Source organism: Callorhinus ursinus, unplaced genomic scaffold (assembly GCF_003265705.2).
Source record: "Callorhinus ursinus isolate GAN/ISIS: 27379988/994484 unplaced genomic scaffold, GSC_fseal_2.0 scaffold4, whole genome shotgun sequence".
NCBI classification, from domain to species: domain Eukaryota; kingdom Metazoa; phylum Chordata; class Mammalia; order Carnivora; family Otariidae; genus Callorhinus; species Callorhinus ursinus.
Window position 1 is genome coordinate 88,288,824 of NW_027397066.1, and position 24,664 is coordinate 88,313,487.

A 24,664-nucleotide genomic window follows, 5' to 3' on the forward strand; every position below is an offset into this window, starting at 1 on the left:
GGCTTGATCCCAGGACCCTGGCATCACGACCTGAGCCGAAGGCAGATGCTTAACTGACTGAGCCACCCAGTGCCCTAATTTTTCCTTTTTAAAGATAAAATCTCATTTAATTGATTACAAAGCTTTCAGCTAAGACAGATGGGGCCATCTAAGAAAGTGTCTTGTCAATTCCCAGATGGAGTCTTGCACCAAGCAAACTGCAAATACCTGAAGAGGTAATGTAGGATCCAAAAGAAAAAAAAAAAAAAAAAAGCCTTAAAAAAATGTTCTTATTGTTAGTGGTGGTCTTGTTCTGTTCCTTAAAAAGATTACATGGGCCCTCAGTATTTCAGGAATCACTGAGAATTATTTATGGGAAAGCAAATATGTTTTAACCTTTTAGCAAAGGAGAGAAACGTATCAAAGCCCTCATTCAGGAGAGGATCATCCTTGTTCCTCCTCTGCCTCTGGTGGAAAATATGGTAGTTACTTTCTAAAATGTCCAAAGGATCAGGGCTTTACTCTGTGATTCTAAACAATAACTTCTCCATAAACCACACTTCTGGAGCTGATAATCAGTTCCAAAGCTTATTAAAGTCTTTAGTTGGAATGCATACCCAAATCAAAACATTTAACCTTTTAAACAAACCAATTCAAAAGAACTTTCCACCATAGCTTTTATGGCACCAGATATCAACCTGGAGGGTACATAAGAAGGACACAAAATATGTATTTAAAATGCATATCCCTGGCTTCAACCCAGAGATACCAACCCAGGTGACTTTAATACAGATGGGTCAAGGCTACAATCTGAAAAACATTTCTTTAGACAACTGAACAGAAATTGCTAAATACCATCCATCCTATCTTATTATAGAGCTTGTCAAGGAACCATTCCTATCTGCCTACTGGACAGAAAGAAAGGAAATTTTGTGTGGTTTGCTGTGTCCTCTCTCTCTTAAGAGGAAAGCAAAGCCCCACCCTAACAGAACTCCTCTTAGGTCTCCTTGGCCCAAATTGGTCCTCTTGGCTGATGAACACTACAAGGGAGACTGGAAAAGCTGACAAGACTGTCATGATCCATCTAAGTGCTTAATGACCCGTCCCCTGGGGCTCGACACATTGCCACCCTCAACACAATCAGGACCCTGTCTGTAAAGAAGGTGGAATGAAGACCAGACAACTCCTAGTGTCCACCTCGAAAGAGAGGGAAGCAAACATACGTTGAATACCTACTACATGGAAAGTTCTGGAACAAGTACTTAAACATTTTTTAAAATCTCATTTAACATCATACCCCAAACTCCCCTGTAAACAGAGCTCTTTACTTTCACCATATCCCCTCTGCTGCCTTTCAGAGTTATCACAGTATAAGTCCTCATTCTAGACTCCTTTCCAAAAAGATTGCCTTTTAAAAGTTTCCATTTAATGTAATTTTAATCACTCAAAACTGAGTTTTCAAGTTCGTCTCTAAGCTATATTATCTTTTCTTTATTGAGGTTCTTTGTTCTCTTTTATTTCTGGCAGTAAGAGAAAACTTTTTATGAAAACCTTGAGCACAATACTTTTAATCCATTAGAGATACGAACAAAAGGAACCTAATCCCTTCCTTATTGTTCTTAAGATTTAAAAATATAAGGAACTTAACACTCCCAGTACAGCTATTATTTGGTATATGGTGATTGCCTTGAGAGATTGGGACACTAAAATGTTTCTTTTGTTCTCATTTTTTAAAAGAAAAATAAATGCAAAGAAAAATGTTAATACAATGCACAGGATACAAATTAAAACACGGAAGTCAGGAAATGCAAAGGTGAATGATCTCAGAGGAACCTTAGCTCGAGGACACTGACCCCATGCATGAGGATCTGTCAGCACGACACATTTGGTGTTCCTGCCAATAAAGCTGACATTCTGGCCACCAACCTTTGTGAATCTGTAATTGCCTGGACAGTCATAAGTGCAGAAGTGAACAAACTACTATTGGAATTATTGTTTTTTAAAATTCGTATTTATTTGTGTTCTCTGCATTTTATATACTTTCAGAATATAATTCTTTGTATTCAAATTTTTAGTTCCAATGACCAAATGAAATGTTGCTGAATCGACAGGAAGCTAAAAACTCTGGTCTATTTAATAGTGAACAGTTTAGTCAACACAGCCCTAAACAAAGTCAGAGTGAATGTCTGACAGTTGAATTATTTGGACGTTTTAGCGTTCGTAAACAACCGATCTCCCATAATAGGAGACAACTGAGCATACATCACCCTGATTTCTTTGCCTTGGTGGGGTTAAATCTGGGGTAGGGTCTGGGTCTCCTCCCCTTAGCCATCTCCCCCTGCCGTCCCATTCCCCTCCAAGTCAGAGAAGGGAATGAAAGGGTGAGAGATACAGACCAACTATGGTGTGGCTTGCTCCACTCGCCAAGCCTGTCCCCTCCTCTAGCAGAAGCTCTGCTGTCAGAACTCCATGCTGTAGAAATAATGGTCAGTCTAGAGCAGGGGTTGACTAACTCTTCCTGTAAAGGGCCAGCAAGTATTTCCAGCTTTTCAAGCCAAAAGGTCTCTGACTCAACTACTCAGCTCTGCTCTTGGAGCACAGAAGTAGCCACAGACAATACTTAAACAAAGGTGCGTCACCATGTTCCCGCCCAACTTGATTAACAAAGACAGGCGGCGAGCCAGAGGTCCTCGTTTGCCAGCTCCTGATCTAGAGAACCCAGCTTATTTTTTTGTATTTTATCAAGAATACCGTTCATTTTATAGTTCAGTAACTCACACTGTTTTTTTTTAAATATACCCTGTCGCCTAATTCTATTTTCTATCTTGTCACCACTATTCTAGTTGATTCTATAATTTACCCTTCTAATCGTAAAGTTTCTAGTCCCTACTCCAAATTCTTTTCTCTTTACCTTCAACCACAACCCCCATTTCCCCCAGCCATCATCTGCTGGGGGGTACAACTGAGTCAGCATATATGAGCTGTAATACCTGTATTAATTAGTGATTGCTGTATTACAGAGCACCCCAAAACTCAGCGGCTTAAAACCACCACTTACTATCTTTCATAAATCTTTGGGTCAGCTGGTGAGTTAAGTCTCCCCTCACTTCTTATAATTTTCTTGCTTATTCTTGGTAGTTATTATTCCAAGGGAACTAATAAAATTTTTCATCTAAAACCCAAAAATTCATTGAGGTTTTAATTGCCTCAAAAACGTATTAATCTTAGGAAGATTGACATTCCTATGGTATTGTCTTTTCACCTAGTACCATAGGAAACTGCTCCAATTTTTTTAGAACTTGCTTTATATCTTTTCATAACATTTTATAGTTTTATTCAATTAGACCCTGTTCTTTTCTTCTTAATTTGTTGCTAAGTATTTTACAGGTTGTGTGGCTATCATCAGTGGGACATTTTGGGTTGACAAACATGGGAATTTCCCGGAGAAATCAGAACCCAGCCCCCATATCGGGAGGACGAAGAGAGGAGGAACGATGAGGCAGGCCCCTACAGAGCGTGGGTGGCAAGTCTAAAGAGCAAAGGAACTTACCGAGGAGGCTTGTCTTTGCTGTCTGAAGACAAGTAGATCTCTGCATCAGCCCACCAAAATCTTAAAAGATTATACAGAGGCCTTAACAGGATACACTCACATGTCCAGATAGTCCCCAAACACGCGGCTCTCTCAAGTCTGCATCCTTGAAAACGGCTCCCACTCCAGGAAGAGCGGGCCACAGGAGTACATTTCAAAGCAGAGGGGAGGGGTGAGGAGCCTCCAGCTGCTCTGGGGTCAGTTCCTGGGTCAGGAGGTCAGTCTCCTAACGACCTCCTCCAATAGACGTTATCATCTGTTATCAATTATTATTAATATATTCTTGGTTTTGCACATTTATCTTACACCCAACCTCTTTAACAAAGTTATCTTTTAATTTCTCTTCTAGCAAAATGTTTACTGGATTCTTATTTCAATTCTCATTTTTAAATTTTTGTTTTTCCCTTCTCCTTTTTTTTAAATTTAGTATCTTTTATTTTTAAGATTTTATTTATTTGAGAGAGAGAGAACAAGCAGGGGGTGCAGCAGAGAGGGAAAAGCAGGCTTCTCGCTGAGCAAGGAGCCCAAAGTGGGACTCCATCCTAGGACCCTGGGATCATGACTTGAGCGGAAGGCAGACGCTTAACGACTGAGCCACCCAGGCGCCCCGCTCCCTTCTACTTTCTTAATATTCTTTGCTATGCCAGTTATTGTTATAAGCCCTAAACAAAATAATACCTGTAAAGCACTTAGCACAGTGTCTGGCAAATAAAATAGCAAGCACTCAGTAAATTTTAGCTATTAAGATTTTGATGATGTTTCTATAAGATAAATTTAAATTTTATGCTATTTTTTATTCATCATCCCACTCTTAGCTATGAGATCTATTTTTTTTTTTTAAGATTTTACTTATTTATTTGAGAGAGACAGAGAGCACAGAGGGAGAGTGGGAGGGAGAAGCAGACTCCCCACTGAGCAGAGCAGAGAGCCCGATTCAGGGCATGATCCTAGGACCCTGACTGAGATCATGACCTGAGCTGAAGGCAGGCTCTTAACTGACTGAGCCACCCAGGCACCCATTGAGATCTTTTGACTATATGAACAGGAAAAGAATCACTATGTGGAAAACTCTGAGAAACAGTATACAATTTTGGACTTCATATTCCTAATACCCTAATACATTATATCCCCAGAAGATGAAAATAATTAGCTAGTACATGATGCACCATTTGTAGGGTAATTCTAAAAGTCAAATATATTTAAGATTTTATGCTTTGATCAGAGGTGTCAAACAAGCTGAACTCAGCTTTTATATGAAAAGTGTAACGCTTGTAAATGCCGCTTTAATGTAACTAACGACCACATTGAATAAGGCAGACCTTCCTCATTAATGTTGAGAGTAAACTCCCTTTCTAATCCCAATCTCACACTCATTATTTTTTTTTAGATTTTGTCAGAGAGACAGAGCGAGAGAGAGAGCGTGCGCATGGAGCAGGGACCGAGGGAGAGGAAGAAGCAGACTCCCCACTGAGCAGGGAGTTCAACATGGGATTCGACCCCAGGACCTTGGGATCATGACCTGAGCCGAAGGCAGACACTTAACTGAGCCACCCAGGTGCCCCCCACTCCTTAAGACATATCTTTCAATTCTGTTTCCCAAAGTGCTATTTTTTCAATGATTTTCTTTCTTTTGCATTTGAATTAGTCTATGCTTGTTTCAGACAAATTTATTTTTCTTTTCTTTCTTTGCAAAAATGTACTTATTTTCTTAATCTAGGAAACACAGGAGAAGTTGGACACAAGGAAAAAGTGAGGGGAGAAAAAGTATGGCTGAACCAGGAACACTGTTTTGACTGCCTTAGATTTGTATGTGACATATATGTATATTTAGTCACTTTGTTCAGTGGGCTAGAAAACGGTATTATGAGGCAAGGATTACAAGGTCTCCTCTCAAAGATACTAGTATCACTGTGTTTCTTGACCAAAAGACTACATCTTTACATATAATAATAATAATAAAGGAGTAGTGCATTGCCTCATATAATTCCTGACTATAACCTTCACTCTACAGATAAGAAAATTGAGGCCTCATGAAGCTGCAGGTCACAAAACCACCAAGGAATTGGTCAAATTTTATTTCCAAGTCTGAATTCTTAATCACTAAACTGTACTCTCCCTTAAGCTTATTCTTCGGCTTAAGCCAAAACATCTAGATATCTAAGTTTTTAACTTTTTTCTCACTCAAAATTCTTTAAGGGGTGCATGTGAGTAGCCCATTGGAATTAGCTCACAACATATCAAAAGTTAAATTCCTCCATCTGCACCGAAGTAGTACACATATATGTGGCCTTAGATCACACGAAATAGCACCAGCCAACTCTGAGGTTGGAAGTCTTTTATGGCAAGTTTTGGGTACCCAGGCGGTGAACCCAGAGGTGTCACACATAACTCGTCTTTCTCTTGAATTCCTCAAACTCGGTTGGTTTTTCTTGAGGAGCTGATTGTGCAGCAAGGCCCCAGCATGTTTAACAGATGTTTACCTTCTTTTAGGCAATTGGCGTGGTTGTGCTCTTGGGGCAGAACAAACACTTTTCAAAGAGGATAAGCCAGAGCTGTTGTGAGAAATGCAGAGGGAGCCCAAGTTCCAGCTCATTTCAGTGCGGATGTTTTCCTTTTCTTGACAAAGGCAGATCATTCTAGATGTTCAGTGTTGGTGCAGGTCTAGGAGGTAAAGATCCCCGATGAAGTTTTTCCCTGTTTCCTATTTCATTTCCTCAAATCTAGGCCCTAAATTCCCTGGGAATCTGGGGAAGCAGAAAGTCAGGACAAGGAGGCAGCTTCCATCTTAACACACCCTGCTTAATCAGCCCTCAGGTACATATCTTTAGGGAGGCTGGCTCTTACCTCAGTCCAGAGAAGACTGACTGGGAGTGAAGTGGGCAGGATGTTCTTTGTGAAATTTATATATAATTATATTCAAGACAAGAATGTGTGGAGCAGGGAATGGAATCCAGCAGAAACATAACCAAAGAGGTTTGTAGGCCCTCTAAGAAATATACCACACACATAAGAGGCCCAGTGGCCAAATACTTCCTTACTTTGTGAGCCAACCCACCCCTGGATACATATGTGCTCATAAAAACAGACCGTATGTGGAGAGCACGACTTCCGAATTTTTCTTGATAAAGTATCTGAATGCTGACTTCCAAGAGATAGACATAATTGCTCTCCTCTTGGATGAAAATGAAACTCAAATATGTGGTCTTGATTACCAGAGTAGAACAGAGAATTGACAGATTTAAAACATTATATTTCTGCCAAGACAATTGCACTTTCTTTTCCTCCTTTCTTTAAAAAAAAAAAAGAAAAAGTCTTTTTCCATATCCTTTTCCAGCTGATAGATAGATAAAAATGGCATGGAGACTTCCAAGACCACTTGGCAGAAGAGGTTTGGTAAAAGAGTTGAATGTTTTAAAGATCGGTTTGGACTCTTTTATGAAGTGGGAAGAGGAAAAATTAAATTAAATGTCTGCGTATATCAGAGTTGTAGATTAAAGACACACATACCAACCTGTGGACTAGCGGAAATCATTGGGTGCCTTTATTTTCTTCCCATATCTCTGGAACACACAAGTGGGTGGCCAATCCCAATGGCCCAGGGGCCTAGAATCACATTTTCATCATGTCCCTCTTTGGTGGGCTGGAGGCCAGGGGGCACAGTGGGGACTAGATTCAGAAAGGACAGTTACATGATAGAACAGAAAGTCCCTTTTTAGACCACATTTCACCGTAATGTTGTTAATATTAACTTCTCTTCTTCATGTTTTCATCTTGATTTCATGAGTACATTTTTGTGGTTTTGAAACGACAAGTTTCCAAAATGCCAAGTCATTTAAAAAAATGTTTTCTTCTATATTTTTAATTCTTAAAATATGCTGCTGAAATTTTAACAGTATCAAGATCTTTACATGAAATACACATTTTTCTTACATGCTTTTATTATAATCAGGGTTCTTGGTGGCAAACAATAGAAACTCCAGATTAATTTTGGTAGCAAAGGAATTTATAGAAACGCTATTGGGTATCTTACAGAATTGATGGAAAATGCAAGAGAATGATGCTTAGGAAATGGTCAGGAATGAAAGGAGGCTGGTATGGAGGACATCCAAGGTCACACCACTGTAATATTATAGATGGGATACTACCTTTGCACAGGAGACCCCATCCCCAGAGGTTCCACTTGACACTAACAGGCCCCAGAATCTCAACTCTACCACTGCCACCGTGAAACCAAGACTTGTTTGGTCTCTATTATCTTGGCATTATTTCCTACACAGTCAACATTTTAGGTAGGAATTTCTAAATCAGCCGAGGTACTATGTTATACCTTAGCTGTTTGTGGTTGGAGAGGGAAAAATCTATGGTGTCCTTCAATCTTTGTAGACTTATATAAAGGAGTTCTCCCTAAATAAAGAGATCTAGATAATGTGACACCAAAAACATATCAACTGTCACCTCCAATTGTTCCCATAAACATATCCATCCATATACTCTACATCACCTGCTAATGAATATTTTTATTCAGTATCCACAAGTGAATAAACCTATCCACTAGAAAATATCTACTCACGGTATCCATTCTATTTATCAATTTTCTCACTAATTGAATCCCTGTGTAATCCATTTTTACTTGTTTTGTGTTTTTCCTTCTATTTCTTTGCCTAGTGGTATTTTACTCCCATTCACCTTAATGACAATATACTATCTCCATATATACTCTGCCATCTCTTTTTAACGCTAAATTTTAAAGACCAGATCATGATTATTTCATAGAAAGTATGATTAAAAATCAAAAAAACTGACATCCCCAGGGTGCCTGGGTGGCTCAGTCGGTTAAATGTCCAACTCGTGATCTCAGGGTCATGAGTTCAAGCCCTGCATTGGGCTCCACGCTACTTTAAAAAAAAAAAAAATGCTGGCATCCCAACTAAAATTGTATATCCTGCTCCTCAATAAACATCTCCACTTGAATAGTCTACTTGAGGATATTCTACAAAAGCAAACTTGGTATGCTGCCCCCTCCCAAATGGACTGTCATCCCCTAGCTCCCTCTATCAGGTCTCTATTACTGGTACCACCACCTTAGGTGTTTAAGAATATGAGAGCTATTTCGGAAAACTGGTTGAGTTTTTGGATAGACTGAGAATGCATTATCATTTTCCCACTTAAAAATTCACTATGAAACACAGTGTAGGAACTAATTATTAGAGTCCAGTAATTAAAGATACCTGTATTGGGGCACCTGGGTGGCTCAATCGGTTAAACGTCTGCCTTCGGCTCAGGTCATGATCTCAGGGTTCTGGGATCGAGCCCCACATCGGGCTCCCTGCTCGTTGGGAAGCCTGCTACTCCCTCTGCTTTGCTCTCTGTCAAATAATAATAATAATGATAATAATAATAATAAAAAGGATGCCTGTATTTTCCCTCCTCCATCAGAAACGTTTCACAAGAAGGAAAGGTTATATGTAAACAAAACAAAAAATATCATATAAATAAGAAGCCAAAAGTTTAATGTTTCTGAATAAAGTTCATTCAGGGCTTACACAGATCGTAAGAATAGATTACAACAGCTGAGAGATCAATAGCTTATTGGAAGGAAAGAAGAAAGCAGTTTATATTTTCAATGTAGAAAAAGAAAATCTAATTGCTACAGATGTCTTGTAAAATTCCCCAAAGTCTAGCCAAGTTTATTGAATGTGTATACTATTGGTTACAACTAATATAACAGCTTGAAAAAATCATAAGACAGAAGCATAAATATAATATAAAAAGACAAGATTTTAAAATTGTACTGTAGGAATATTAACTATAACAAGTGGAAAAGATACATTAAAACCAGCAGTTTTTACTGTTACACTAGTTCAAAATAAAACTCATAAGGCAGACCAAAACTGATGCTAGTTAAGGAAAGTTCTGTTTTTAGGAAGTGTACCCAGACAGACACCACCACAAAGAAATGCCAACGGTAATTATGTGGTCCCCTCTTGTTACTCAGTGAAGTGTCAAAGGTGGAGTGACTAGGTCAACAGCTTAAGCTTTCTCCAAGGACTTGTAGTATTCCATCAGCACAGTCCAGGCTTTGGGAGCCATGAAACCTTCTGGAGGTTTCTGGCCTTCTCGTGCAAGTTTGCGCATTCGTGTTCCTGAAATAAATTCATAGTCTTCATGGCTGAAAGAGAGAAAAAAAAGAAAATGATTTCCCATTTTTAGAATCTTAGTGATAGTGAAACTTTAAAAAGCTTTTGTTCTTCTGTTCATGGTAGATAAGCTTAATGGAAAAAAAATCTGAATAAAACATAGTACTTGTAAAATGAATGATCGATCTGATTTCACATTTGCCACTGAACAAAAAACATGTTCTCAAAAATTACCCATTTTTTGAACTAGGAGACAAATTTTTATTGAAATTTTTACTGAGATCACTGTATATTCACATGCAATACTCACAGTGAGAGCTCATGTACCCTTTACCCAGTTTCCCCAACGGTAGCATATCTTGCAAAACTATAGCATAATATTACAATCAGGTTATCAGTATGGACACAACCTACCAATCTGATCCAGACTTCTCTAGTTCTACCTGTGCTCTGTGTATTTAGTTCTATACAATTTTATCACATATGTAGGTTCATGTATCCACCATAGTCAAGATGTATTAACAATTCCAAAACCATGACCATCCCTTGGCTTGCCCTTTTATAGCCATACCCACCTCTCCCCGCTTACATCCTCCTCCCCAGCCCATGCCAACTACTAACTTAGAACTAGAAATTTACAAAAACAAAAAGGTATTAAATCCAATTTAGCTACCACAGATGGAAAACTTTTTAGGAAATTTGAATCTGAAAGGTTAAATGCATAATGGGACATTAAGAGAAAAACTGGAATTGTTTTACAGCAAAAGCAAGTTAAGTAGCAATAAAGGATACTATCCCACCGTTAAGATACCATAAAAGTGGTGTTAGTTTTTCTCATCTTTTTATATCCAAAAACACACAAAGGGGGCACCTGGGTGGCTCAGATCATTAAGTCATGATCTGCCTTCAGCTCAGGTCATGATCCCAGGGTTCTGGGATCAAGCCCTGTATCCCAGCTTCTCCCTCTCCCAATCCCCCTACTTGTGTTCCTGCTCTCGCTGTATCAAATAAATTAAAAAAAAAAAAAAAATACACAAAGGCCCTTAAACCAGTAAGCACTGAGCACCTATGGCTGTGGCACACACTGTCTACTAGGAATTTCACCCTCTTCCTACAAACAAGGAGAACCAACCTACACAGCAGACCAGGACCCATCAAGAGCTCTGGATCACTTAGGTTACCAGACCACAGGCTGTGTTTACTCCTAGTTAGGAGCTCTCTGCTCCTTCCCCACTTCATGATTTGTGGAGTTAACCTGGGGACCGTAAATCATAAACTGCCACATGCTTCTAGACGGATGCCAAGTATGTTTTTTTAACTAATAATCATACTGCCAGGAATCTACACTAAGGAAATAATCAGATGCACACAAATGGTATGCATAAAGGGAGCTATCTGAAAGTTGGTTCAGGATAGTAAAATATGGTAAATGACCTGAAGGGTGAAGGTTCTAAATAAATTATGGTACAGCACTGAGTAAAATAATCAGGACACAAAATTTTATGGGCAATACAAATGCAATTTTGTTAAAATACAGTGTGTGGAGAGAAGGCTACAAAGAAATACACCCAAATAGTGGCTATTTCTATACAGTTATTATCACAAGTGCTTTTAATTTTGCTCATGTTTTCTGTAGTTTTCTACAATGATTTTTATCAATTATCAATATCAAATTTTATAATGAGTTTTATTTTTAAAAGTTTATTTTTAACAAATCTCTACCCAAAGTGATTTTAAATAATTTTTAAAAATTTAACCTTAAATTAACCTGAAACCTCAATCATTTGGAATCCTGCCCCTGAGGAAAGCAGATACATAAGGTGCTGCTATAGCATTATGCTTCCTATTCTGGTCTCACAGTAGTTACAATGGCTATTAATCCATACTTACACAGCAGGCATTAACTAACAATAAAGAGCATATCTGAATGGTGCTAAGGACACAGAAATATTTACTAACCAGGCTCGGGTACTTTATTTCATTTCAGGAACTCAATAAATATTTGGTGAAATATAAAAGAATGAAAAGGTATATGTATAGACAAATTCTACTGGTTCAATACAGAACCGCACATAGTCTTAAATGAGTCACTACTCTTCATCTTCTGGCAAAAAAAAAAGGAGGGGGGGAAATACAGGATTTTTGATTGCTGTGGTGAATCTCAGCTACTTGTACATTCCCTTTTATCTAAATCTAGATTACTCACATTAGCGATCTCCACGTGACCTTCATAATGAGCTCTTCCATAATCATCTTCAGATCTGTCTTCTCTCTGACCTTGCTCACCTCCACTTTAAGCAGGGGAACCCACATACCACCTTCCTAACCTGGTTCATTTAATCTACCTAGGAGGGCTCCAGACCAAGAAAGACCAAGTATTGTGATTTCCTCATGATCCAAACTGTGTACCGGTCTCTGGTCGCTCTTTCTGTTTTTCTGATTTTGTCTGTGTGCTCAATGACCCCACTGCTCATGGGACTTCTAAACCTTGCAACTGGTGGTATTGCCACCAGGCTCTGTGTACCTCTTTCAACTGGCCTGGCCCTATGCCTGCCCGCAACTGTTAGTTCCTAAGATCCACATGACTCTGGGTCCTGAATCAAGTTCTACCTCTTCGATTCGCCGTTGGCCCCACTCCCTAGTGAGATACCTGACTTTAGTGAATGCCCCAACCCTCTTTGAAACATATCTAAAAATTTTATTCTGGAGGATAGCAATACAAAATAGTGTGACTCATTTCATCAATCACAGGAAAATCACCTCTTACCATTAAGCAGAAAAGCTGTCCTTAAATTTAGGCATGCAACATCTTCCCCTAGTCACGCTGCCTGTTCTTCCTATTCGAATCCTCAACTACCAAAAGGATAGGAAGATATACATATGCATTCAGCTCAACATTTCAACAGCTCTCATCTGATTAAGTAAAACCTCTTTCAAATGTCTATATAAATTTTCAGTGATGTTCAATGAAAATGAAAGGTTAACAGATGTTGCTTAAAAGATGGATCCGAATAGCTTCGATCTAGGGGCTATCTCCCACTTGTCCCACCTGTTCAATGTGCAAGACAGGTCAGATCTTTTATAACATGCGGGCCCATGCAGGTGGCTGGTTCCCACAGTTCCCACAGGAAATAAGCCAACATCTCTCTCTTACACAAATGACAACCTAAGGGGAGAAAAAGAAACTGACTGTATGTGAGATGGGCCTAGAAAAGAAGCAAGACTGCGAGAGGAGATTTCAAAACACTCAGTAAGGTTGGGGTTAGAAACAATCTGTAAATTTATCAGCACTAAAATGAAAACTGAGTTGGAGAAAACGGGTAAGCTCTTCAAAGACTCAGCAAAAGGAAAAGCATTTGTCAAAGGAGTAGGAGGAAAACCAAGATGATATGGAGGTCACAGAAGAAAAGTTCTAAAGTGTTAAGGCCACAGAGAGGATGAGAAAAATGACCATGAGGAAAAAAAACCCTACTGGACTTACAAATCAGAATTTAAATCTTAACCGAAGAGTTTCAGTAGATGGTGAAGAAAAGAGATGGAGTAGTAAATTGGCAGAGATACAGAGGAAAAAAGAGGACTTTTTCTTTTTTTAAAGGAAAAGGTGGTGGCGGGGGGGGGGGGGGCTTTAAGCAAGTATACAGGTGGAAAAAAGACTGAGAAAAGGGAGGATAAAAACCAGGAGAGAAATGAAAGATGGAGAAGGAAGTCTGGCATGAAGGACATAGGAAGGGGGGCTTTGACAAGGAGGAGCATCAGGAACGAAGGAAAAAAGAAACTGATGATGTGGGGTTAGAAAAAGACGAGGCAGTTAATGCAGGATGGCCTCAACCTTCTCAATAAAGATGTGAAGACTGCCTTCAAGGGTAACAAGAAGCTGTGTGGGAATGGAATAATAATAGAATCCATCAACACTCCTGACTTTGACCCCAGGCCAGCCAGGTTACCCCTGAGGGCAGGGCTGAGCAAAGCCCAGATCAGACAGGAGAAGCAAAGAGGGCAGAGCGGTCCAGAGAGCTATCCAACTGTATCTAAACATCCTCACTCCAACCCGATGTCAAATCAGTTCGTTTAGCTCCGGAGGTTCACTTATCAGCACCCTAAATAAGCTTTGCTGAGGAAAATTATGACCCTAGAGCTTTATGGCCACGTAAATTTTAAAATTTGTTTCAACAAAGGAAACCTTGTGTCCCATGCTTCAAGCGCTCGTTCTGGAAGGCAATGAGAAAGAAGTGAGAGCTCAGCTTGCGGGATGACCCTGTCCTATTTGACGAAAGGAAAAAAGCCAGACCAATTACAGCCCTTTCTTCCCAGCCCCCCACCCCCAATGCCAAACTGTCTGGAATCCAGAAGTTTGCTTGCATTCCTTCTGAAATTGCATTTTAAAACCAAGGTCCCTGGGTACCTCTTTTCCAGATGCTCTTTCACACTCGATCTGCCCTGCATGCCACAAACATTTCTTCATCACATGAAATGGGAGTTTCTGCTCCCACAGGGTGGTGGTTCCATTCTACTCTGGCTACAAAAAACACATTTTCCTCCACCTCATACTTGTACTGTCACAGAAGGATTTTACTTTTTACCAGAAGTCAGGTGCAAGGACTTGGCACAAGAGTCACATTACCCATAATCAAATCGTATTTTTCACAGTTCATCTTTAATTAGACATCACCTTACAGAAATAATTAAATCAAGTAAAAACTCAAGACATCGGGGGAATAATCTAAAATTAGCTCTCCACTTTACCTGTGAGTAATCAGGAATCTGCCAGAAGCAGAAAAGGCTACTAAATAAATGACCCCGGCAGGGGCTGTGACTACAAAGCAATTCTAATAAGCCATCTAATTACACTAGTTAACCGATCTCCCATGGCACCTGAAAAAGGAAAACACAAGTATGTTGGATTTTTTTCCTTCTCAAAACCACTTGGTCATAGATTCTTACAATACACAGCTCTTCAAGAAAGAAAGGGGTTCGAATGGCAGGGAAGGGGGGAAAAAGCACACCATTTAGCAAGCTATGTGGGACCCTGTGGGTTGGACCAGCCTCCTGTCCCATGTGGGATGTACTAAACCACATGTGGCCAGCATCTTGACTAACTCCAAAGTACAATGACTCTTGACCACTTGTTGAAGGTTTTAAATCTTCACAACCATCTGCTGTCTCTTAGTCCACAGATGTGGCCATCAGAGCCACCAGCATGAGTTGCTCAAATGGACAAGAGCTGGGGTCAGCAGATGGCCCATCAAGTGTATCTTTTGAAGGTTCATATTCAATTAGATCAGTTTAAAAAAAAAAATGCTAACTGGACAATAAGCAGAGAAGCAAAGGGGAATTTCTTCTCTGATAGAACTAAAAATAATAGTGGTAACTTATAAGTCAATCTAAGAACTATTTTGGGTCTAATTAACTTTTCATCCAACTTGAAAGCAGCTCATATATGATACTATGTAGATCAAAACACTAAGAATTCTTAGGCATGAGGTCAAAAGTCATTTCTTCAAAACCAGATAAACAGTTACTTACAGCTTTCTTTCCAGGAACTAAAAAGCACCGGCTAGCATAGTACATGACAAATTTAACAATTTTCAGTTTCAAACCAAAGACAAACTGAAATACACAAAAAATGTAATTATCTAGAACCTACTTATACCAAAATCCTTAATTCATCATGTTTTCCTCCCAGCACCACCATCTTATAAGTAAAAGCTAGAGAACAGCTCCTATCAGACATTGAGTCAAATAACAAATTTCCAGCGTTGCCCTAAAAAGCGTACTGAAGTCAACTCAGTTTTCGTTACCAAAGACGGTCATGAAACCTATAATCTACCACAGAAGACAAATGGTCTTTACCTGAGTGCCAAAGGACAGGTTTCAAAAAGGACCCAAAAATATCTTAATGGGCAAAATGGGGTTTCTGTGCTTTCAACTGGGAACAAGAGCATATCCATTTTCACCTGCTTCTGATTACTCAACGGTGGATTCCAGTTTTCAGAGAGCTAAACTCAGACGCTCTCAGATACCCATCATCCAAATGCAATTATCTGGTATGAAGTACAGGGCTGAACTCTGGTTATACGAAAACTTTCTTTCAGCAGACTGCCCCGGTCTCTTCTGAGCTGCACATTGATGTCCCCGGGTCCTCCTTCCAGTATAGAGCCTACTTAGTTGCAGGAGGTTAGAGAGAGAGAAGTAATACATTTTCAAGGGGTTTCTCAAAATTAGTGACCCAAACAGCTTAAGCATCCATGAGTTAACCAGAAAATCAGGTAAACCCAGGACATTGCGAGATAATAAGGACAGTGCTTTGACCATATTAAATAATTTCCTTTATACTTGTCACCAGGATTTCTTTGTCTTGTGATTTGCTTTCTACTTTTGAGACACATGTGACTATCCTCATTTATTTAGAAACCAGGACTTCTATTACACTGAAAACATCTAGATCAGCTCCAAATATGAAAGTAAAAAGTCTGGAGAGGTTAAAAAAAAAAAAGGAGCGTATTTTGGACTTGTGACTAATGACGAAATAATTAAAAAGAAAATAAATACCCAAATATGCCAATGTTATTACAAATCTTTGATTCTCAACAGAGGTAATTTTGCAACCTGACCTCTCCCTCCCCAGGGCAAGCATCCTAGAATGCACCAGACCCCCCCACCCAACCAACAAATTATCCGGCCCCATACGTCAATAATGCCAAGATTAAGAAAGCCTGCTAAACGGCATGTTAGGAAAGAAACTGATTTGATATTGCTATAATAAGGAAATCCCAGTCCTACCTCCAAAAAGGGAGAAAACATAAGAAAAATGAGAAGATCCCGAAGTCACAGGAAAAAGAAAAGCAGATAGGAAAAAAAAAAATCAAGACACCAAACACAGTACTTGTGGCTCTTTCCTCCTGGAACTCCTTGCAGTAAGCAAGATCAGGGATGAAACGGCACCACTCTACAGTCTAAGGGGAGATCACAGCCAGGCCTCAACAGTGCAGCGTCTGAAGGTCCAGATGTAGAAACACTATACTCCATGTGTGCTGGACAACGGGTCCAAGAGGTGGGACCAGGTACGACAAGAAGATGCTACCTAAGGACACGAGTGAGCTATGAGGAAGCCTCTAGGCCAATCTTGCTCTGCAGCATAGAGTGGCCTTCGGCACTTCCTCACTCAGCCCTGTGCTGTGCACACAACCACTGGGACTTGTGGCTCAGTCTGGTACCAGAATGAACAGTAAGGAGCCACTGCAATGTGTACAGAGAGCTTCTAATCGCGTGAAAAGATGCTCATGAAAAGTAAATACTTAAAAGCAGGATAAAAAAATTGTTATAAACTCAACTGTTAAATGAATACACAGAAAAAGAGTAAAATCAAAGCACAGAAAAAAAAACCCAGTGATGGCATGAGTGTTTTTAAATTGTTAATATTGTTTTTTTCTCCTTTTAAATGCTTTTATAATTAAAAAAAAAAAAAATGGGTTTGTTTGGTGTTTTTAATTGGTTGACCACTGCAGGAACTCATCCTATTCATTTGTTACCACCCAAAAATGCATCAAAATCAGGGCACCCCACTCACCAGAGTGGCAACTTTCCAGGAACAAAGGTTTGAAAAAGCAAGCACAAGTGACTGAAGCCTATTTTGTTTCCACCAGGCGGGGGTATTAAGAGCACCCTGTATTGCTCTACTGGGAAACCCATATTACTCTATCCTAAGCACTAAGGGAAATATTTTCCCAAGGTCTGTCCTGTTTGCTTTTCCTACTTTTTCTCTAGTACTTACAGTTATGTCCATTTATCTCCTAAGAGTAGTCAAAACTGGTCAGGGCTTTGGGGGTAGAGAGAAGGAGCAGATCTTCGGCCTTTTTTGGTTCAAGGCACTTTGGCGTCCCTGGCATTAAAAAAAATAAATCTTCATATAGTCTATTCCAGCACAGCAGAGTTCTAACTGGGACCTTACGTTGTTGGTTACCCTTCAATGCGTGGCTCTCTCTCCTTGCCCCCACCTCTTCTCTCTTTCAGAGGTTACAACTGATTAAAAGCAGGACATGAGTACTATTGGGTTTTATAATGAAAATACCACAACATCTCCTTAGGATATTCTCTCTATTTATTCCTAATATTAACAATGAGAGAAAAAATTACTTTTATTTTACTTCTAGAAAACATAAGCTTCTCATTTCTCCAGAATGTTTTCCAAAGAGGGGTCTCTGAAAAAATGAAGACAAATAATGTTACTACCACTAGAGGTCATTTGTACCGCAAAAGGGATTTTGCAGATGCAATGAGTTACACTAATCAAATGACCTAAAATAGTAAAATTATCTGAGTGGGTCTAACCTAATTACTGAAGCCCTTTGAAAGCAAAGACTTTTCTCAGCTGATAGCAGAAGGGAAAGTCAGGGAGATCTGAAGTATGAGAAGGATTCACCATGAAGGAAGTTCTCTTGCTGGGATGGAGGTGTCCACAACAAAGGACCTAAAATGGCTTCTAGGAGCAGAGAGCAATCCTTAGCCAATAGCCAGTAAGAAGATGGGGACCTCAGCCCCAAAGCTGCAAGGAACTGAATTCTGCCAACAAGGGTCATCTTGGAAGTGGATTCTTTCCAGAACTTTCAGATAAGAGCCCAGCCCGGCCAGAGAAATCCAATGTCATCCACCCAGACTTCTAAGCCACTAAATTTGTGGCCATGTGTTATGCAGCATTAGAAAGCTAACACAATTAGCAACTTGGAAACACTGAAGTATAGCTTTAAGAGTCATCACACAGAAACCACTAGAAAAGATGAGCTTTCCTGTAGAAAGTATATAAAAGAGAAGGCTGTATGAAAAAGCCTTGAGAGACAGCTACAATTAGAGTATTTTTTTAAATGATACCGATAATATATGGATTAAGATCTACTCCAGCATTAAAACTATGAAAATACTCTATTGATAATGTGAAAATAACCAGACCGCAAACACTTTCATCCACCTGTCCCTTCATTTACCCACTTCCACAAGACACTCTCACTCATGTGTGCTCTTTTTGTTGAGTCGCTATTTCAATAACTGAACCATAATTTTGCATTTTTCTACCCACATACAAAGATTTACTGCATAAAGGAGAAAACATTACAAATAACTCAATTCTTGGGGTGCCTGGGTAGCTCAGTCGGTTAAGCATCTGTCTTCGGCTCAGGTCATGATCTTAGGGTCCTGGAATCGAGCCCCACATCGGGCTCCCTGCTCTGCGGGAGGCCTGCTTCTCCCTCTCCCACTCCCCCTGCTTGTGTTCCCTCTCTCACTGTCTCTGTCAAAATAAATAAAATCTTAAAAAAATAAATAAAAATAAAAAAAACTGAATCCTTAAAGTTTGTTTGTAATATCTGAAAGAATGGGGTTTAATCTTGTAATCCTAAAAAACTGAATTTCCTTGAGTCACTATTATAGCAAATAAGAACCCACTTAAGTTCCTAAGTAAAAACAGATGATTTTTATCATAATTCCTATCAATATCTTGCTTGAAATCTTCATGAAGTTTGTTTTTTTCTCCCTAAGCCTTGTCTTACACTAGTATTTAATTAAATCAAAAGCTACAAAATCATTAATTACATAAAAGCTGGCATTGAATAACATCCATTAATCAAACATAAGACAACCTCATATGTGCATAATTAATAACTGTGTTTTCTCACTACATCAAAGACTATCGCCTTTCCACAAAATTTTACTCACTTCCCAACATATTCCCATCAACTTAATTATATTTGAAGACAAATATAAAAAAACAAGAAAACTAAGGCAGTTTTAAGCTTCCCAAGTTACAATTTATTAAGATTTGGTAACTCAAAAAAAATTCCAAGAAAATGAGCCACTCATGCAACTAATATAGAATTCATCATTGGAAAATCTTATGAGAACTGATGTAATTATTTAGCTTTTGAATGATTAAAAGAGAGATTTAAAGCAATACTACACAGATTTAACAAAACATGAAAGTTATCAAGGGCTTCCCAGCACATCAGTCAATGACACACTGATGGGTTCTGGGTCTTGCGGGTGACTGAATCACCTGATCATGCATGCAAAGAAACCAGTCTTGAGACATCAAAACAAGAAGTGTAAAAGAAAAGCTCAACTCTAGTTAGTTTTGTTTCCTTAACTCATCAGCATGGAAACTCACCTAAGTTTTAACTACTTGGCCACTAGCAAAATGATTCTATTTCTCTTTTCTCACTCTGTAACTAATCATTACTTTCAGAACAAGATTATGTTCATAACTTCTTGTACACAAACTGATCAGCTGCATGCTGGATGAGAAGTCAAAGGTTTCCCAGCCCAGCATTCCACCTCTAAAACTCTACGTGTTAACATTGTAGAAAGCAATGCTACCCTCCATCAAGGGTTCTCGGCTGGGGAGCCTTTCAAAAAAACTGCCGGTGTGTAGGCCTCTCCCCAGAATAAGTAAATTAGAATCTCCGATGGTGACCCTATATAATTTTAACCACAAAAGAACAGGACTGTATTAGAAACTTTTTCTTTTCACTTTCCTTAATATTTAATTTATATTTTTAGTTTCAATCACCTTTTGTGATAATATAGACCAAGGTTTACTAAACTTGCTTTTATTTTTCTTAAAATTCTCTTGTTAAAGCTTCCGAGGCATCCCTTTGGAAGAAAAGGCCCATTTGCAACTCTCAGCACACCCCTCTTATAGCTGCATTGTTTGTAAGACTGTGAAATTGCACCGTGTGTGTGCATGTAAGTGTATGTACACACTCACATATATACATACACATACAAACAACATACACAGAGACATATATTCTTAGAACAAAACAAAACACAACATGCTACGATTTAGAACTATTTCTATGTGTTGGCAAATGCTGGTCTTTTATAAAAGTAAAAATGGTCTGGATTATTGCAAATTCTTCTCTTTGTGTGGTTCAGAAGTACACTGGAATGTGGGCCATATTTCAGATCTTCAGAAAAGAATAGCGCAGAAGAGCTCCTGTCTTAAAGTCCACACCTAGGCCACAGGTACAGTTAGGAGTTGCCTGCAGTTATATAAGCCTCTTCTGTTCATTGACTCCTAAGATTTTCCCGTATTTTAGCTATAGTTCATCACTCTGAAAAGCCTGCAATCACCTAAAATTGTGCATTTGTTTTTCTCCAGAATTATTTAGACCATTAAACGAGAAGCCAAAAAAAAAATCCCTTAAAGTCTACTGTAAATAACAGTATTTCTTTACCCAGACAATCTATCATTTATCACAAAGAAATTCAATGACACTGAACTTCATGTTGCTTTTAGAAACAAGAAAATAAAGTTTTTTCTTTCTTGTCCCCATCATTACAAAATGGGCCACACCAAATGAGGACACAGGGTCAAGGTCAGCATCATTCCTGAATACAGAATTAACTGTAAAGTGTCACAGAAGAAAGGATGAGGGCTCTCAGATTAAAGGTCATTAGACCACGGTCAATTTTCAGTTAGTACCTGTCAGTAGAAGTAAATGTAAGAAAACATACATAAAAATACCTGTTCTACTTGCTGAACATGAATTGTAAGTTGTGCTAAAAAAAAAGTAGGTATACTTTATAAGGAGATGTAATTTGTACTAAATAAGCATCAAATAACAAAACAAGTATCTGCTAAAATGTAAAAATAACTAGGTGCTACAGATCATGGAAAGAAGTACAGACTTTAAGCTAAGATGGAATCAACTCATCCACTGCCATCATTTTAGAGAAGAAACAAGGCTAGACAGGCACAGGACTCTCAAGTCACCAATCGAGGATAGGGCTAGAACCCCTAACTTCCTATTCTAGAGCCTTACACCGCCACTCTTCATTTAGATTGACATTGTCTATAGATAAAGATTAATACAGAAGGGCCATAGATACATGTTTGACACTACCAATAAGCTGTACTAAAAGTTTGTTAGTTTTTTGCCCCTCCTAAGATTTTTGAAGAAAGAAGTTGTGCTCTCAGTGGTCAAGAGCACAGGCTCCGGAAACACACTCCTTGGGTTCAACTGCTGGGCTGCCATTTACTACTCTGTGGCCTTATACAAGATATTTGAATTCTGTATGCTTCAGCTTACTACTAATCTATAAAACAGCGATAATAACAGTACCACAGGATATTGTGGGGAATAATTTGATACATATAAAGCAATTAAGACAGTGCCTGTCACATTGGGATTCCACAAATATGAAATTCTCTCTCACTATATAGATTTTTCTGGGCTTACCAGAGTAATCATCACTAAGTCTCTGGACTCCTTCTACGTGCTCTGTACACAATACATACATACATAGATACGGCAGACACAGAAATGTCCATACTGCCCCGAAGAGCTCCACAACAAAATTCCTGAAATCATTAACCATAAAACCAGATTCAATTTTTATTTCTACTTCTAACTGCTAGCATATTGAGAAGTTAGTTTCCTAGGTTTGGCCTTTCTCTGAAATGGGTACAACAAAGCCTGCCATCAGTCAAGTTACTGTAAAGCTGAGACAACATGCCCTGGGAGCAGCTTAGAGCACAAGGTGTATCACAGATCTATGAATATAAAACTTACTGTTCAGAGTCATAGTAGTCCATACGCTTCTTTTTCTTGTTGTAAGCTGCAACTCGAAAGGGAACTATTTCCAAGGTGATTAGGCCAGGGGCCATTGTCAGCACTTTGGCACCATGAGTTGGCTCATAAAGATCCCTCCCTGTTTCTGGATGAGGCATGCCAGCAGGGTCTCGTCCAACAATGTAAAAATTGGCTCCTGCAACCATCCGTGCTCGGCAATGCCATTGGACCTAGAATAAAAGTTTTCATATTTGATAACTATGCTTTTATGCCAGTACTTAGAAGTAGTAAATGGATAATAAATGCATGTATACAGACAGCCCCAAACTTAAGGTCCCCAACTTTATGATGGTGCAAAAGTAATACACACATTCAGTAGAAACCATACCTCTAACTTCAAATTCTGGTATTTTCCCGGCTAGCAATATGCAGTAGAATCCTCTCTCATGATGCTGGGCAGGGGCAGTGAGCCACAGCTCCCTATCGGCCACACAATCACGAGAGTAAACAACCCACACATTTACAACCATTCTGCACCCATACGGTCTGTTTTTCACGACCACTCTGCTTTTTCACACTCAATACAGCATTCAGTGAATTATATGATTTAACACTTCATTATAAAATAGGCTTTGTGTTAAGTCAATTTGCCCAACTGCGCTAACATGAGTGTTCTGAGCACATTTAAGGTAGGCTAGACTAAGCTATGATATTTAGTAGGTTAGGTGTATTAATTGCATTTTTGACTTAATGTATTTTCAACTTATGATGGGTTTATCAGGACATAACATCATTATACGTTGAGAAGGACTTGGACTACTTACAGAATGAATATCAGGAGGAAATCTCAACAAGTTTAAAAATGTCATCTTGGGAAGCCAGAAACAACACCGGCCAGCCCTCCCCACCAAAATCTAAAAGCATAAATGTGTATAGATGTTTATGTGTATGTATTTATGAATATTTTTGGCTCTTTAAGAGATATGTAAATGTACATGTGTCTATATGTATGAATGTACCTAACCACAACATGTCATTTATATAGTTCAAAATCTAGTCTATTAGAAGTCAGGCTAGCAGTTGATCCTTTCAGGGAAGCAACTGGAAGGTGCTTCTGGGATAATGGTAATGTTCTTTTTTGCCCCCCAGATTTACTGAGTATAATTGACAAATAAAACGGTATATATCTGAAGCATACATGATTTGATAGATATATATTGTTAAACATTCACCATAATTAAGTTAATTAACACATCTATCACCTCACAGTTACCTTTGTGTGTATGTGCGTGGTGAGAACAATTAGGGTCTACTCTCAGCAAATTTCAAGTATATAATATGGTATTATTAACTATAATCACCAGATGGAACATTCGACCCTCAGAACTTACTCACCGTATAACTGAAAACTATGCTTTGACTTGAAAATTACAAGACGAATCCTTCGACAAACTTTGACAAATAAGAGCTTGTACTTAATCCATTTTGATGTCACCTCTAGGAGTCCCTGGTAATGTTCTGTTTCTTGATCCAGGACCTGGGCGCTGGTAATTAGAGTATGTTCACTATAAAAATTCACTGAACTGTACATAAACTTGTAAGGTACACACTCTTCTCTATGCTAGATTTGAATACCAGAGGAAAAGGATTTCAATTATATGAATCCTTACATACACTGGCACCAAGAAAACCCTATAGCTAAGTGACTCCTACCCAAGATAACTGGTAAGAATAACACCGGGTGTTGGTTGTGACTCCGCAGCTATGCATCCGAAACTAGCTCTGAAGCTGAGGCAGTCACACTAGCACTTGTTGAAAAATAAAAAAAATTATTCATTTAACATCCAGAATTGTAGTACTTTGGAAGTTAAAGTAACTGTACAGAGATCATCATTCTCATTAACATGAAGAAAATGATCGCCCAAAGGTTAAGCGACTTGGCCAAGAAAGTGTAGAGGAAACCCAGGTCTAGAAATCTGGCCTCACCTCCCTTTCAGTGTTAAGCTCTACCACTTAGTGACTTACAAAACCATTTCTGGTTTAGGTGAAAGTAAGATATAAACGATGACCACCCACACACCGTTGTTATTTGCTCTCTCTTGACAGTTTGTCTTATACCAAGACATATTTTTATTGACATAGTTTAGAAAGTGCAATAGCATAAGGACAATCCCAGACCCCACACTCAAACTGATCACCCTGAGGAGTTTCAGCTTTTTCAGTTGTTTCTACTGATATTTACCTCTGTGTATGTTTTTTTTTTTTTTTAAGATTTTATTTTTAAGTAATCTCTACACCCAACATGGGGCTTGAACTCACAACCCCGAGATCAAAAGTTCTGTGCTCCACTGACTGAGCCAGTCAGGCACCCCTGTGTTTCTAAATGGCATGTGTAT

The 24,664-nt window shown here is 38.9% G+C and overlaps 1 protein-coding gene across 5 annotated transcripts in view; it reads right to left on the reverse strand.

Moving 5' to 3' along the window:
* Positions 1-9,057: 9,057 nt before the first annotated feature.
* PAPSS1 (3'-phosphoadenosine 5'-phosphosulfate synthase 1) overlaps positions 9,058-24,664 on the reverse strand; it is a 104,577-nt gene continuing 88,970 nt past the window's right edge. For 3 of the 5 annotated variants that reach the window (XM_025873677.2, XM_025873675.2, XM_073892088.1), the window contains 2 exons: positions 22,269-22,498; positions 9,058-9,737 (listed from right to left, as the gene is read on the reverse strand). In XM_025873677.2, the coding sequence (XP_025729462.1) occupies positions 9,599-9,737; positions 22,269-22,498 (369 nt within the window). In that variant the 3' untranslated portion in view covers positions 9,058-9,598. Of the gene's footprint in view, positions 9,738-17,476; positions 17,585-22,268; positions 22,499-24,664 lie in introns of all 5 variants that reach the window. The other 2 variants (XR_003208745.2, XM_025873678.2) reach the window with 2 other exon arrangements.